Consider the following 16,581-nt stretch of genomic DNA (forward strand, 5'->3'; position numbering starts at 1 on the left):
AGAAACACATATTTTAACAACAAAAAAAGAGCAACAGGCATAAAGGAAGAAACAAAACTACTTTTTGTAAATGGTATAATTTTTAACCACAAATTTTAACAGAACTGAGAAATTACAAAATTACTGAACATTACATTCAGAGAAGTGGCTAGTTTTGCAAATATATAATTAAAAATAACTTTCCTATGTAAGAGCAATAACCAACTAGAAAAATATAATGAAAAAAACTATTTACAGTAACAAAATTATGTAGAACTTTCATGAAGAAAATTAGAAAAACTTAGGAATACCCTAATCAATGGAAAGGTATGTTTCTGGATAGGAAACAAAATTTGTAAAGGTAATTTTCCCCCAATAGTACTGATATATAGGATTTAACCTATTCCAATCAAAATACCAATGTAAAACCTTAGGAACTCTAAGAAGAGCAAGACTGATCAAGAATCCTAAAATGATGCACCACAGGATCGGTCCCATGAAGGCACCGCTGGCCTTGCCTCTGGCAGACAAGTCAGGAAAGTCTGTGTATCAGGAGGCCAAAGAGAACAAATATCCACTACAATGAGGACACTGGAACCCTGTCTCCTGAGGGGTAATGTGAGCTAGCTATTGGAGACATAATTGCTAAAAGTAAAGCACTTTGCTTGTGAGGTAGTGACCATCCATTGCCAAAGGTCTGATGGGAAATACGCATATGGCAAGTTTACTGACTAGCCATGGATCCAAGCCAACGTCCTCCTCCTCTTGGGGTTTCCTTCCTAGCAGGTTTTCTTCTCAACTCAACAGAGGGGCAAGATTCTAAACAGCTTTTCCAGGAGCAGGGCTGGGTGGCCAGGCCTGAGCTACCCAAACTTCTTTTGGCAAGGGAAAGGCATGAGAGAGCTGTGTGAGCAATTAACTGCAGAACAAAATACAGTGAGAACAGTAGACACTTTTAAATTACGCTGTGAAAAGGATTTCTGTAAAAGTCACTTTTCACCACAAACTGCAAATGTTATTGAAATTCATCATTAGTTTAGATCACATACAAATGACAGAGTAAGTCCTTGACATTCACTTGCTGTATTTTCCTAAATTCCAAAGTAAACAATCCCTTTCAACTCTCAGGCTTTAAGGGTATCCTTAGAGGGTTATATGAGTTGCTAATAGAAGCTGTTGACTTAAAAAATCAATAGTTTGGTTCTTTTAGGGGAACACAGTTCCAGATAAGGGCCTTTACATTATTTCTCAAGAGTGAATTCCTATGTGGGGGAAAAGCTGGATATACTTTCAGGACACTCATCACTCTTCACCTTGAAGGTAAACAGCCCCCAGACATATTTCAAAGCATTTTTCAGGGAAGGGATCTGTGACCTGTACATTGTTATACAAGTTCACAAAAGAAAGCTCTAGTCCAAAAAGCCTGGTTGCTAACTGAGGTATAGCCCTTGAGGATGTTTTTGTTTTTTTTCTTCCCCCCTGTGAATTTTCTAAAAACTTGAGGTTTCAGCAAACATGGGTATTTATCCAATTTTGGCTATAATGAGGTTTTCTTATCTGTATCTTTTCAGATAGCCTGGGAATTCAGAATTCCTTAAGGAATATTTCAGGTTGAGGCAGGACCATCAGACCTTTCCTGATCCCACTTCTGTTTTCGGGTCTTACATGCTGAATGGGTTTTTTCATGCCGGGTACAGTTTGACAGCCGACCAAACCTCCTCCCACACTTTGTACAACCATATGGCCTCTCAGCCTCATGACTCTGCAGATGAATCACAAATTCTTTGTTTCCTGGGAAGGTTTTCCCACATTCTGGACACTTAAATATCTTCTCCCTTATATGGATTCCTTCATGGCGACTCCGATGAGAATTCTGACGAAAGTTTTTCCCACACTGAGAACATGAATAAGGTTTCTCTCCTGTATGGATTCGCTCATGTTTATTAAGGTTTGTTTTATGATTGAAGCTTTTCCCACAGTGACTACAGTCATAGGGTTTTTCTCCAGTGTGAGTTCTCTGGTGGGAAATAAGGTAAGAACTTTCATTAAACTGTTTCCCACACAGTGGACAAGTATACCATCTTCTTGTTCTCCGATTTCTGGTAAGTGCGATAACACTGATATCCACATATTTTGAGAGTTCCTCTAGTGGAGTATCATTTTCGATGGTAACTAAAAGATTTCTCATTTTCCTTTCCTTTGGAATGGATGTATTTAGTCTTTCCTCTTTCTGGCAATCTGGAGGTTGCTCAGAGACCACGGAGCAATCAATTTCATCACAATCTGAAGACTTTTCTCTCTGATCTTCATTCTCTACAGGTTCTTTCTGAAGATCTTTACCCTCAGGATTACTGTCACTGACTGGTGAAACAGAGAGAGAATTTAGTAACTTTTGAGGGCTATGATACCAGGCAGGAAAAAACAAGTCAGATTTCTCATGAAACAATAACCTTGAAAGTCAGAAATCTGAGGACTGGCTGATAATTGCCATCAACACTTTTCCACCCTTAATGAGGGTGGGATACATGACTGATAAATCTTTCCATACCCCATAATGCAAGCACACAATCCTCTTTTTACTTTTCTTTAAAATTGGAATGAGTGGGACTACATTAAAAGATTTCATTTGTTTGTTTTCTGAATAAGCACCAACTACTCACTCAACAAGTTCATACTGACCTTATATTCTGTGTAGAGCACTGAGCTAATAAGGACCAGGGAATGAAGGATGTAAATACTAAAGGGTACTACTTGTAATCTTTAGGAGGCTAGTAAGTGAATGGTAAGATGAGTTACTTCCAGGTTTTCACTACATTAAATATTAAAATATTATAGTATTAGGTAATAGTATAATCCAATATAGTGAAAAACTGGAAAAATTCAAATGACCACAACTAAAGGAGGTATAGCATATTCACACAAGGGATTGTTATTTGGACACTAAAGGATTACTACAATTGATAAAATGAAACTATGGTAGAAGTCAATAGTTGTCATTTTTGGGGAGAAAGGAGAGTAGTGACTGAGCAGGGGGCACAGAGGGATTTCTGGGCTGTTAGGAATAGTCAGTTTTGGGTGTGGTTAGACAAATGTGTACATTTTGTGAAAATCTGAGCTGTACACTTAGGATTTGTAGACTTTTCTGCATTTGTATTTCCCCCCAAAAATCTGTGTAAAATAACAAATTATAAAGACTAGGCAACAAAGTGAAAAAAAAAAAAAGTATGCTCTGAACAGGTGTGTGACAAGGGACTTGTCTGACTCCAGGCAACTTACTGAGATTAAAGGATGAAATCAGCCATTTAGATAATGTGACTGAACCTGAAGCTAGAATATGAATCTCTGCTGGATTTAGCAGTTTCACACCAATAGAATTTTTTCTTTCAAATTATTTCTTTTAATGATTCCCTTAGGATAATGAAAATGCTGGGTCAAAGCACATGCCAATTTTTATCACAGCTCTTGGTATGAACTGTTATACTGCTTTCCAAACAAGCTGTACAAATTTCAATACAATCATCAACATGTGGTTATCAATTTTACCTAATCTTGCTGGCAGTAGATATACGTTTCAAATAGTTAATAGGTATACAAGGGTTTCTCATTGTAGCTTTACTTTGCACTTTGATTACTGCAAACTAGTAATTTATCTATTGGGCTGAGACTTTTATAAATTTAAATAAATTTTATATATTACAAATCTTAATCTCTTTATCAATCACTACTGATATATTAATGGAAGTCTCCCTCTATAACTCCACAACTTAAAACCAGAAAAAAAAATTAGTCTTAAAATCTGATAAATTTCTATTGTTTACTGGCCATTCTTTTTTTTTTAAGGTATTTTAAAAATTAATTTATTTATTTGGCTGCACTGGGTCTTCGTTGCTGTGCGCGGGCTTTCTCTTTTTGTGGCGAGCGGGGGCTACTCTTTGTTGCGGTGCACAGGCTTCTCATGGTGGTGGCTTCTCTTTGTTGTGGAGCACGGGCTCTAGGCACACAGGCTTAGTTGCTCTGCAGCATGTGGGATATCTTCCTGGACCAGGGATTGAACCTGTGTCCCCTGCATTGCCAGGTGGATTCTTAACCACTGTGCACCCAGGGAAATCCCCTAGGCATTCTTTTATGACTTGTTTTTACAGTTAACTCTAATACATTTGGAGTTTAGTATCACACTGTTTGTTGTTTGTAACATGCTAATATTGGTAAAACCAGTCAGAACATCCACTTCTACCTTTTCACAAATTTGACTGAGTGTATTTACAGTATAAATTTGGAGGGCACTGCTATCTTTATTTTACATGATTTTAGTTTTCCAGTTTAGACCTGTTTCTCTCCAATATTTAAGAATCTTCTTTTCTATTTACCAATAAAACATTTCTCTAGTTTACTTCTATCTTACAGTCATTCTGAATGAGAGCCCTCATTATTTTGTGTTTATTTAAGAATGCTATTTATTGGGCTTCCCTGGTGGCGCAGTGGTTAAGAATCCACCTGCCAGTGCAGGGGACATGGGTTCAAGCCCTGGTCCGGGAAGATCCCACATGCCACGGAGCAACTAAGCCTATGTGCCACAACTACTGAGGCTGCGCTCTAGAGCCTGCAAGCCACAACTACTGAGCCCACGTGCCACAAGCCTAGAGCCCGTGCTCCGCAACAAGAGAAGCCACTGCAATGAGAAGCCCATGCACCGCAAGGAAGAGTAGCCCCCTCTCGCCACAATTTGAGAAAGCCCATGCACAGCAATGAAGACCCAACGCAGCCAAAAATAAATTTTTAAAAAAAGAATGCTATTTATTGATTGTTAAATATTTATTCCTATCAACCTACTTTAAAACTATTAAATATAATAATGTTTTAGTTGATCCTTTTAGATTTTCTAAGTACAAATCATATTTTGGTTCCCTCTCTTTCCAGTATTCATTCTTCTCAACCCCTTTTTCTTATCTTCTTGCTTTAGAAAATTAGTTAATGATATTAATAGTGATAGCAGGTTTCTTTATTCTCAGTTTTCAGGAATTACCATCAGCGTTTTATGAATGATTATAAACATTAGGTTATATTAAAGAGCTAAATATCTGTTTTCAGAACAATTAGTTGAAACTCATGATTTTTCTTATTTTTCTGAAAGGGTAAATGAAAATACAGTTGACTTTTCAACAACACAAGTTTGAACTGCGAAAGTCCACTTATACTCAGAATGTTTTCAACAATAAGTACTACAGTACTATGCAATCCAAGGTTGGTTGAATCTGCAGATGCGGAACCATGGATATAGAGGAACAGTGGGTATGGGGGGCTGACTATCAATTATGCGTTGATTTTTGACCGCTGGGAGGGTCAGCACCCCTCATCCCTGTGTTGTTCATAGGAAACTGTATTTTACCTTCCTTTACTGTAGTAACTTTAAAAATAAAATAATTTTAGTAGCTAATATATTTATATGGCTCAAAAAATCAAAACATGAAAAAGTATACATAGAGAGCCTTACTCTCATCGCTCTCCCCATCCATTCTATTCATTCCCCAGACAGGTAGCAGTTTTTATTAATTTATTTTTGTTTTCCCATTGTTTCTTTAGGCAATACGTTTTCTTTTTCTCTCCCTTTCTTACAAAAGGTAGTACACTATGTATATTTCTGCTACTTGCCTTACTTTAGTCACTATATTCCAGTGCACAGAGATCATGGTATGATGTGTGGAAACATACCGTATTCAACCAGCACCCTGCAGAAACACTTGGATTGTTTTCAAACTTTGTGTTTTTACAAACAATACCATAACGAATAAACCTTGTTTGTACATTATTTTGAATGTGTGCTATTGCTATTATCTGTAATTCAGATTCCCTGAAGTGGGTCTGCTAGATCAAAAGGTAAATGCATCTGTAATATGGGTAATTACAGATTCTCATAAACAGGAACTGTACCATTCTGCATGCCCACCAGCAATATACCCATCTCCCAACAACCTTACCACCAATGTGTTGTTAAGTTTCTAATTTCTATAAATCTGATAGATTTTTTTTAAGTAACTCAGTAAAGGTTTTATTTGCATTTCTAATTATGAGTAGGGCTGGACATCTTTCATGTATTTTATTTTTAAAATTTCTTTTATTGGGCTTCCCTGGTGGCGCAGTGGTTGAGAATCCACCTGCCGATGCAGGAGACACGGGTTCGTGCCCGGGTCCGGGAAGATCCCATATGCCGCGGAGCGGCTGGGCCCGTGAGCCATGGCCTCTGAGCCTGTGCGTCAGGAGCCTGTGCTCCGCAACGGGAGAGGCCACAACAGTGAGAGGCCCGCGTACCACAAAAAAAAAAAAAAAAAAAGCTATGAGAAAATTTCTTTTATTGATTAATTAATTAATTTATTTTTGGCTGCATTGGGTCTTCATTGCTGCGTGTGGGCTTTCTCTAGTTGTGATGAGCAGGGGCTACTCTTTGTTGCCGTGTGCAGGTTTCTCGTTGCAGTGGCTTCTCTTGTTGCAGAGCACGGGCTCTAGGCGCATGGGCTTCAGTAGTTGTGGCTCGCAGGCTCTAGAGCACAGGCTCAGTAGTTGTGGCGCATGGGCTTAGCTGCTTCACAGCATGTGGGATCTTCCCGGACCAGGGCTCAAACCTGTGTTCCCTGCATTGGCAGGCGGTTTCTTAACCACTGCGCCACCAGGGAAGCCTTCTTTCATGTATTTCAGAGTAATTTGTATTTCTGAGAAAATCTGTTGATCTTTCTCTTCCCAATTTCTAGAAATTCTTAATAAGGAAGATTAGGCTTTTGTCTGATATAAGGTGCAAATATTTACCTCCAATTTACTGCATTTGCTCAGATATTTGTTTTTTATTTTGTCATACAGAAGTTTTAAAATTTTTAAGTATTTACTTTATTGATCTTTTCTTTCAAGACTTCTGGATTTTTTTTTTTTTTTTTTTTTTTTGTGGTTTTTGTGGTATGCGGGCCTCTCACTGTTGCGGCCTCTCCCCTTGCGGGGCACAGGCTCCGGATGCGCAGGCCCAGCGGCCATGGCCCACGGGCCCAGCCGCTCCGCGGCACGCGGGATCCTCCCGGACCGGGGCACGAACCCGCATCCCCTGCATCGTCAGGCGGACTCCCAACCACTGCACCACCAGGGAAGCCCCAAGACTTCTGGATTTTTGAGTCTTAATTAGAAAAGTCTTCCTAGGCCACGGGTATAAAGGAATTCACCCTTTGATTCACTGGGAGTTTTTCTTGTTGTGCAAAGTAAGGTATGATTCACCAAATGGCTACTAAGTTGTCACAACACCTTTTATCCCAAAGTCCCTCTTTACCTTGCTGATTGGACATTCCAACTTTATCACAAACTAAATCCTCGTGTGTATTTGAAGCTATTTCTGCACTTTTTAAAACTTAATTAATTTTGTTGTTAATTAGTTTATTTTTGGCTACATTGGGTCTTAGCTGCTGCGCACGGGGCTTTCTCTAGTTGCGGAGAGCGGGGGGCTACTCTTCGTTGCAGTCCGCGGGCTTCTCATTGCAGTGGCTTCTCTTGTTGCAGAGCACGGGCTCTAGGCGTGCGGGCTTCAGTAGTTGTGGCACACGGGCTTAGTTGCTCTGCAGCATGTGGGATCTTCCCCGACTAGGGATCGAACCCATGTTCCCTGCACTGGCAGGCGGATTCTTAACCACTGCGCCACCAAGGAGGTCCCTGGACTTCTTATTCCATCCTGTTGGTCTATCTAGTCACATGCCAATACTATATACTGTTTTCATGACAGGCAGGCTTTAGAGGCTGCTTTAATACCTGATATGGATAGAACCCTCCTGCGCCACTGCTCTTCTTTTCAATTTTCCCCGTTACTTGTAGTTATTTTTCCATTTGAATTTGAGATCAGACTGCCTAGTTCCAGGGGAAAAAAATCCTATTGGTTTTGTTAAAGGGATGACATTGAATTCATAAATCAATCTGAGGAGAACTGACCTTTTTTTTATGTTAAAATCTTCCCCACCAAGAACATGATACTTCTTTCCATTCATTCAACTCTACTTCTGTGTCCTTTTAAAGTTTTCCTCATAATTTTTGCACACTTAAGTTTATTCCTAGGTGTTTAATCTTTTTTGTTCCTATTGTATATCGCCTAAATGACTGTGTTTGCATGAATGATTTCAGTATAATAATTTTACATCTCATTGCCTTACTAAATACTTATTATTTGGAATAAGCTTTCAGACATTCTCTAGGATTTTCCAGCTGCACAATTATATTATATGTAAATAGGTGTAGTTTTATCTTTCTCTTAAGTTCTTATAATACGGCTAATTTCCTTCTCATTTAACTGCACTGGCTAATACCTGAAACAAAATATTAAATAGTAGTAGTGGTAGTGGGCTTCACTGTTGTATTCCTAATTCTAGTGTGAATGGCCCCAGTGTTTCCCATTAAAGATGATGCTGGCTGAAAGGATATGTAGCCCATTAAGGAAGTATCCATTAGTCACTAGTTTGTTAAGTGTTCTTATGAAGAAGAGGTTTGTATTTTGTCAAATATATTTTCAATAACTATGAAAATAACCATAGGCTATTTCTCCTTCTTATTTTCAGATGGATAGACTTATAACAAATAGACTTTCTATGACTGAATCATTTTTGTATTCCTGGAATAAATCTTATTTGGTCATTGCAATTTTCATCAGGTTGTGATATCTTTGTTACACTAATGTCATAAAAAGAACCTGGAAGTTTTCCTTCTATACTCTGAAAGTTCTCACAGAATTTGAACTGTCAAATTTTTAAAGATTTACAAGAATTTTCTGTGAAACTAAGGCTGGTCCTTTTTCTTGTGTGTGGGACTACTTTTTTGACAATTTCAGTTTCCTCTATGGAAACTGGTTTATCTATTTGTGTGTAAATCTTTCTACTTATTAGTTCCTCTATTTTTTCTGTTTTTAACTTATTGATTTCTAAGTTTGTATTTATTAATATTTTGTTCCTGTTTTCCCTTATCTTGTTTTCCTAACTTTGAGTCAGAGGCTTAATTAATTTCTGTAAACCAGTATACATGTTTTTACATCCCTGCATATTCTTATGAGTACCACTGTAGATTATACCATAGATTCTGATACATAGTGTTTTGCAGAAAAATTATGCGATTTTAATTTGTATTACTCCTTTGACCCAAAGTTACTTAATAGTTTTAAACTTTACTGGTAGAAAGAAATTGTTTTCTCTGATTTCATTATTAATTTCTAGTTGTATTGCATTGTGATAGATCCTAATGTATAATTTCTACTCTTTGGACTCTTGTGTTTTTGTTGCATAGTATGTAGTCAATTTGTATCAATATTGGAAAGGTATATTCTCTTACCACAGTAGAGGGCAGATACAACCATAAGAACTATCTTACTGAGAATTTAAGTGCTCTACCTTTTTGGTTGTTTTCATGTGGTATACTTGGACTGAAACACAAATTCTGTCTTCCTCTGTCAAGGGCCTTCCTTTTGATTCCTGTCCCCACGAGGTTCATTCCCGTACACTTTTCCCTTTGCAACCCGACCAAATGTTACTATTTCAACTATCAGCTATATGTTGATGACTCCCAAATCTCTACATCCTTACACCTGACCTCCAATCCCCAATGTCCAAGTGCCCAGAGGAAAACCTCATTTTATTTCCTGCCATGGACTGAATCTCATCTAAAATCCAATCTGTGTTCTTCCAAACTCTGCTCCTGGGTCCAAATCCTGCCTTGACTTATCATAGCTCTTTACAGCTGTAACTTAGAAGCTCTTAGAGGGTAGAAATGGAGCATTATATATATTTTTAACCTCCTGAATATCAACTCCAAAACCCAACTGTGCCTGAGGGGAAAACAGCATTTATTAAATGTGGTGAATGACTCTAAGCTTAAATCATCAGCTTCAGAGTATGGACAAGGGAGAGGAAAGGCAAGGGTGAGGACTGGGTTTCAGGGCCTCAACATGCAGGGCCAAAGTGTTCCTGGAGTTGGCAACATGCCCAACAGTCAGTCACCCAAAATAAATCCTAGCTTTGCCTAAGACTCAGGAAAAACTCAGTGTAATAAATCTGATCTGTTTATACGGTTTCCTAAAATAAAGAAAATATTACATATAATAATATATGGGAAATTAACCAGGCCTATTATGTACCACCACCCCAACCATACAGGATAAGACAACTACAGAGTTGAGTAATCATTATGTATTTCTGTCACCCTAGGCAACTCACAAAACCTCAGCCTCAGAACCAGTCTTGAAGGCAAGGTAAAAAGTATTAGGCACTCAGCAAAACAATTTTTGAGGGACCCTGGCTCTAGGGTAGCAGTATATTTCTAGGGAAAAACCGAAGCATCTCTAAGCATTTTACAGAGAAGCTGCTGCCAGATGAGTTCCTATGTAGCACTTGTTAGCCACTACTGGGAAATGAGTACAAATGAAGAAGGCTTCATTCACCAACCATACAGGAAATTCACTGATGAAACTATGAGAAATGCAGCAAGGAGGCAGTACTGTACTGGGCCAAGACTGTAAGCTCTGGTGTTAGATTCCCTGAATCCAAATCCCTGCTCTACTACCTACTGCTGTGTGACCTTTAGCAAATTTCTTAACTTTTCTCTGCTTCAATTCCATCATCTATGAAATAGAAATGATTCCTATACCCAACAGTACTATCATAAGAATTACATGAGATAATGAATGCATGCAAAGTAGTTAGAAGTGTCTAGCACATATTGGCACACAAGTGCTTAATAAGTGCCAGATGTTATTTCCATCAAAAGTGGGATTTTCTCTTACACTAGTAGGCTTCACAGCTATTGAACCATCAAGAAAAAAAAAAGACTTAAAAGAATTAATCATGTGTCCAATAACTACATTGATGTAAAATATATCTGGGGAGAATACCACTGGGTGCAGAGATTCAGAAACAGTATACTTGCATTTTCTATCTGTTTAAATATTTGATGTGAGTATATCAACAAGTCTTGCTTACCAAGAGAAGGCCCCTCCTTACTGCCCCCAAGATACAGGGAAAATGGCCACTCACAGCTGGAGAAGGCTCTGCCACATGGAATAAATCAAAAATTAAATGTGCATGAACATGTACTTAGCTGGTGTGAACAATGTCTCAAAAAAGTCTGAGATGAAATAGAACATGCTTTTCCCATAGCCTTCAATCTGAACACACAAGGGACTTGATTTCTTACCCAGTAACATCATCTCCCCAATACTGTTGTCTTGAATCTCTGAGGTGGGCTGCTGAACAGGATCCAAGCTTACACATTCTTCTTGGGAGTGAAATACATTCAAATCCTCAAAGACCACCAGCTCCTGAAAGAGCAACAGGCCCCCTTCCTCTTAGTAACAGAGGTTCCTTAACAGCCCTGCTGTTAAGAAAGACCAAGATCAGGGAAGGGATGGCAAAAGGGATCTAGAAGTCCCACGCAGACAGGAAAGCCAGGCTCAGAGAGGAGTCAGAGGAAAAAAAAAGATGACTGTCCAAGGAGGCAGTGAAGAAAAGAGCCCCATCTCCCTGCTGACTCCCAAGAGTGGGTTTATATATACGGGAGGGCTGCCAGAGTAGAGAATGTGATGCACTCAAACAGTGAACAGGAAAACTGAACCCACCTCAGACTCAGCTTTCAAACACAGAGACACTGTCTCCTGTTTCTGCTGGATTCCTTCTCTGGGTAGAAGCTTCACTAAGGGATGAGGTTGCACTGGGGAAAGAGGAAGCTGTAGTTAATAGAAAAGTCAGTGACTCTAATATGGAGACTCTACCCACACCTTGAAGCCAGGCTGTCCTCATTCCTTTGGTAGGTAACTCAAGGCTTTTTCTGTTCCTATGAGCCCAGTCAGAGATCAATCCACAAACCACAGGGTCTTGAACCTATATGGGGTCTCTTCACTATGAAAAGTATATTCCCCTAAGCACCTTTTAAAATTCCCATTACTACTAAGGGGAAGGATGGGGAAAGGTAAAGTCTGAAGATGCCCACAGCAAGCACAAAAGTTAACAAAATTCCACATAAGGTGAAGTCAATTCAATAATTCATCCACATTCCTTTATCCTAAAAAGATACCCCTCTCCCCCAATGTCTGGGTAAAACTGACACTACAGAAAAGATACACACTGTTTATTCTGTGGCTTTACACACACTTAGCAAACCATTCAAGCTCCAGCTTGAGAAAAAAATACTCCCTCTCCCTGGCACGTTGACTTATTGGAATCAACTCTTTTTTTCCAACACCCACCAACATAACTTGAATTCACTACTAACAGGGAAGTCTAGCTCAGCCCCCAGTACCATCCCCTTCTCTTCTAGTAAAACAGTATGTGCTTCTTACCGCTGTTCTGAAGGTTTGAGCTCACGTCCTTCACAATAACCAAGGTCTCCTTGACTTTCTGACTGGGCTGGACCAGGCTTGGCTTGGGCAAGAAGGTGAGGAAGTGCTCCAGAACCAGCTGGTGAATGGTCTTGGGCCCACTAGTAGCATCTCGAAGTAGATCTTGGCCCAGCTTGGAGTTAGGAGGAACTCTCAGTATAAAGGACCTCTTTGGCTTTGGGGGTATAGGAACCACTTTTGCAGCCATCCTGCCTTGAAATCACACACACAATTGTTTCTGCAGAGCTTCAAGAGTCACCTCGTACTGGAGGAAACCTGTCAGTCACGCTGCAGATAAGAGAAACCATGAGTCAGGCTGGAGATGCCTGCACTCCAATATGTGTCTTGCAAAGTGAGGCCACATGAGATCTAAATCAAAAAGGAAAGATAAACTACGGTAGGGAACTCACAACCGTAAGGAAGATCCCTTACCCGATACTCTTAGTAAGGCCTGGAAGGAATATCCTGAGAATTAAAGCAGATGTTCAAACCTCAAGGGCCATCATCATGAGAAAATGAAGTGCAAACTCCACTGGGAAGAAAGGTTTAACTCATGCTGGTAGAAGAAGCAATGGGCCAGAAGACAGGAAATCCGGGGTCCAATACCGAGGGCATCTGTTTACAAGTCAACTTGGCCACTGAATCTGGCCTCACTGCGTTCCCTGGACCGCAGGTCCCTCGGATGCCCTTCCGGGGGTTGCTGATGGTTCAAGGAGCAAACGCAAGGCCGCATGAGCTGTCTACGTGTGGCCTGCTGACTCCTTTCCGCCCTCAAAGCCCTGTAAGAGCGACAGGGAACATCCCAGTAGGGCCCACCAGGCCAGGCCCGCTCTGCAGCCTCTGCCACTGGCCAAGGGGCACCTTCATCGCAAAGCCCAGCTGGTGGCATTGCCTGGGGTGCGCTCCCGACTACCTATCCGGCCAGGTTCCCCTAGCAATAGACTCTGTTCCGCACCCCAGAGGCCGCCTCAGCCTAGTTCCCGCCCTCCCGGAGTCCCTCACCTCTTGGGGTTCTGCCGCCCCTGGGCGCTCACTGGGGACACCCCAGAGACCCAGACTCGGGGAAAGACCGGGAAACTAGGATCGAGAGGCCAAGCCCACCCCTCGCCCTTCGGAATGTCCTCACAGGCAGCCTGCGATTATTGGTGTGCGCCGCCGTCAATTGGGGAGGACGGCAGGGACGCGGTGCCTTCTGGGAGGCCGGGCGCCTAGGCAGCAGTGACGTCACGCCCGGTGCCCCGTTTCCGGTGCGGAAGCCTGGTCTCCTCGCTTGGAGCGAGCGGTCTGCACTTGGGAAGGCGAGGCTCGAGGCCGGCCGGCGGAGCTCTCAGGGACGCAGGGAGGCCAGGTTGGCAGCAGCCATTCTCTCTGCGGCTGTACCTGGGAGATGGAAAGCAGAAAGTTGGCTCAAACCCTCCAAGACAGGTTGGCACCACTCCAGGTACGGACGATCTAGCAACATGGGCTGCTGGGAAATGTGGTTCAGTGCCAAACAGCCAATGGGAGATCGCCAGGCGCCGCGGTTGGGGCGGAGCAGGGCCGGGGCTCGACCGGATGCGGGCCGTCTGACGGACCGGAAGGTCTGTGAGAGGCGGACGGGGTTTCCGCCGCATCTCCTGAGGGTATCAAAATACTGCGGTGGCGGCGAGGTGGTGGTAGGTCTTGGTTTTTGTCGGCTCTAGGGTCCTGTTACAGCCGACAGCTGTCCCTTTCGGCAGGGGCGGCCCTTCGGTCAGAGCCGGGCGAAGCTCCCCTCCCCTGTTGGCCAACTTCTACAGAGCGGTCTGGACCGGCCATCTTATTTTCTCAGGAATTTTAGCTGTCCATTTCCGTTACCATTCTCAGTTCGTCTTTTCTTTCTGCATTGTTCCCATACTCGGTTCATTCTCCAGTGAGGCAGTCATCAGGAATTGGGGCCACACAAGAGCAGGGATTGCCTTATTCTTATATATAAACGCCAGCCTCAGGCAAGATGACTAAAGTGAAACTATGAGTTCTGTTTCTTAACGGTAACTATAGGTGACTCGCTCATCTGTGACCTAAAACATGTTATAAAGAGAGTAGTGTCAAAACCGTGTGGCAGGGGCTTCCCTGGTGGCGCAGTGGTTAAGAATCCACCTGCTAATGCAGGGGACACGGATTTGAGCCCTGGTCCGGGAAGATCCCACATGCGGCGGAGCACCTAAGCCCGCGTGCCACAGCTACTGAGGCTGCGCTCTAGAGCCCCTGAGCCACAACTACTGAAGTCCTCGTGCCTAGAGCCCGTGCTCCTCAACAAGAGAAGACAGCGCAATGAGAAGCCCACACACTGCAGTGAAGCGTAGCCCTTGCTCAGCACAGCTAGAGAAAGCTCTCGCGCAGCAACGAAGACCCAACACAGCAATAAATAAGTAAATAAATAAATAAGAAAAAATCTGTGTGTCAACAAGACTTAAAAAAACAAAACAAAACGAATACCTGTTTTCCAGACATCAAAATTACGGAAAAAAACCTTCTTTAATCAAAGGAGTGTAGTTTGAACTACGCGTGAATAAATAGAACAGTATAGCCAACATTGATCTGAATATATGTCAACCTCTATGCAAGGATAGCATTTAACTTGGTGCTAGCAGAAATTGTCTATTCTTCTGGGAAAAAAGGTTCTTGTCTTTACATACAAAAAGATGGAATTTAATAGCCAATGAAAGAACACTTAAGAGAAGGTTAAGTTTAATATTGAGGCAGAATAGGAAACTGAGGTGCCTTGAAGTAAAATATAAGCTTGTGTGACTGTATTTAAAAAAAAACTTTAGAAAAACAATATTAATAAAATCAAGCAGTAGACTGGGACATATTGTAGAAGATAAACCAGATAAAGACTAAGGCGTTCCCAGCATACAAAGAGCTCCTGCTAACTGACCAAAGACTAAGGCAAAAGCTATGAAGTCATTCTGAAGAGGAGGAAAACTAAATGATCATCAACGTTTGAAAAGATGCTTAGTGGGAATTCCCTGTTGTTTCAGTCGTTAGGAGTCTGTGCTTCCACTGCAGTGGTCATGGGTTCCATCCCTGCTTGGGGAACTAAGATCCTGCATGCCCCTCCATGCAATGCGGCAGAAAGAAAGAAAGAAAGAGAGAGGAAGGAAGGGAGAAAAGGAAGGGAAGGAACGAACGAAAAGAAAGAATGAAAAGATGCTTAGCCACTTTGGAAACAGTTTGGCAGTCTTTCAAAATGTTAACATAGAATTACTATAGGATCCAGCAATTCCATTCCTAGGTATAAACCCAAGAGAAGTGAAAACTTGTACCTGAAAAGCAGCATTATTCATAATGGCTCAAAAGTAGAAACAACCTGTCTATTGAACAGATTAACAAGATATAGTATATCCATATAATGGGTTATTAGTTAGCAGTAAAAAAGGAACAAAGCAGTGATACATGCTGCAACATGGATGAACTTTGAAACATTGTGCTAAGCCAAAGAACCTGATGACACAAGACATTGTGTGATTCTTATGTGAAATGTCCAGAATAGGCAAATCCATAGAGATAAAAAGGTTAGTGGTAGCCAGGGGCCAGGGGCAGAGGGGAATAGCAAGTGAATGCTAAGCGGTGCAGGGTTTGTTTTGGGGGTGATAAAAATGTTCTGGAATTAGTGGTGATGTTTGTACACATTGTGGATATACTAAAAACCACTTAGTTGTGTATTTAAAAGGGTGAATTTTATGCTATGAGAATTATATCTCAATTAAAAAAGACCGCCAGACGGAAAATTACATCCTACAAATACAAATGTTTAGTATGTAAAATATTTATGAAGAAGTACTACAGACAACTAAGTTAAAAATCTAAAGTCCACATGGCAAGTAGTTAAAGGACCTATACCATTTTTATAGACTTGATGGAAGCAATTTTCACATGTTGAAGTATAGGGAAGTCATTCTGGCTTATACGTGATTTGGCTTGATCTTTATACTAACTAGAACAGGCCTGTCTTATGGCCTGTCAAACATACATTATACATCTGCTTTAACCATTTGAAAAAAGAAAAAGGAATACAGTTACCAGATTGTTTAGAATGTCCACTTTGAAGATAGGGATAAATGCCCCCCCTTCCCTGCCCCACGATGCCAGTGCTGGTACTCCTTTGAAGATAAAGTTCTCTTCCCAGACACCAAGGTCATGCTAACTAGCTGTGTGCATGCTAATCTGTCCCCTTTGAAACCTTGAAGGAATGTACCTCTGTCATG

At 41.3% G+C, this 16,581-nt stretch overlaps 1 protein-coding gene and 1 long non-coding RNA gene across 3 annotated transcripts in view; one reads left to right on the plus strand and one right to left on the minus strand.

Moving 5' to 3' along the window:
- On the minus strand, window positions 1–13,752 carry ZNF200 (zinc finger protein 200). 2 transcript variants are annotated; one of them, XM_067014030.1, is made up of 6 exons: window positions 13,355–13,558; window positions 12,314–12,640; window positions 11,594–11,685; window positions 11,173–11,296; window positions 10,959–11,026; window positions 67–2,340 (listed from the first exon to the last, which is right to left on the minus strand). In XM_067014030.1, exons 2-6 carry the CDS (start codon window positions 12,558–12,560, stop codon window positions 2,293–2,295), a joined length of 579 nt encoding a protein of 192 aa, XP_066870131.1. In that variant the 5' UTR covers window positions 12,561–12,640; window positions 13,355–13,558; the 3' UTR covers window positions 67–2,292. The 2 variants fall into 2 exon arrangements, with proteins under 2 accessions (XP_058894865.1, XP_066870131.1); XM_059038882.2 differs by lacking the exon at window positions 10,959–11,026 and having other exon boundaries at window positions 1–2,340; window positions 13,355–13,752.
- LOC136792612 (uncharacterized) overlaps window positions 13,585–16,581 on the plus strand; it is a 27,476-nt gene continuing 24,479 nt past the window's right edge. Inside the window, exon 1 of the long non-coding RNA XR_010836638.1 lies at window positions 13,585–13,793. This is a non-coding gene — a long non-coding RNA (uncharacterized lncRNA). The remainder of the gene's footprint in view (window positions 13,794–16,581) is intronic.

This window comes from Kogia breviceps, chromosome 14 (genome assembly GCF_026419965.1).
Source record: "Kogia breviceps isolate mKogBre1 chromosome 14, mKogBre1 haplotype 1, whole genome shotgun sequence".
NCBI lineage: Eukaryota > Metazoa > Chordata > Mammalia > Artiodactyla > Physeteridae > Kogia > Kogia breviceps.

Coding starts and splice junctions, on each gene's coding strand:
- ZNF200 (XM_059038882.2), bottom strand. CDS start 12,560: ATGGCTGCAAAAGTGGTTCCTATACCCCCAAAGCCAAAGAGGTCCTTT. Junction 11,686..12,313: donor CTCAAACCTTCAGAACAGCG/GTAAGAAGCACA, acceptor CTCTTTCCCCAG/TGCAACCTCATCCCTTAGTG. Junction 11,297..11,593: donor GTTTGAAAGCTGAGTCTGAG/GTGGGTTCAGTT, acceptor TTGCTCTTTCAG/GAGCTGGTGGTCTTTGAGGA.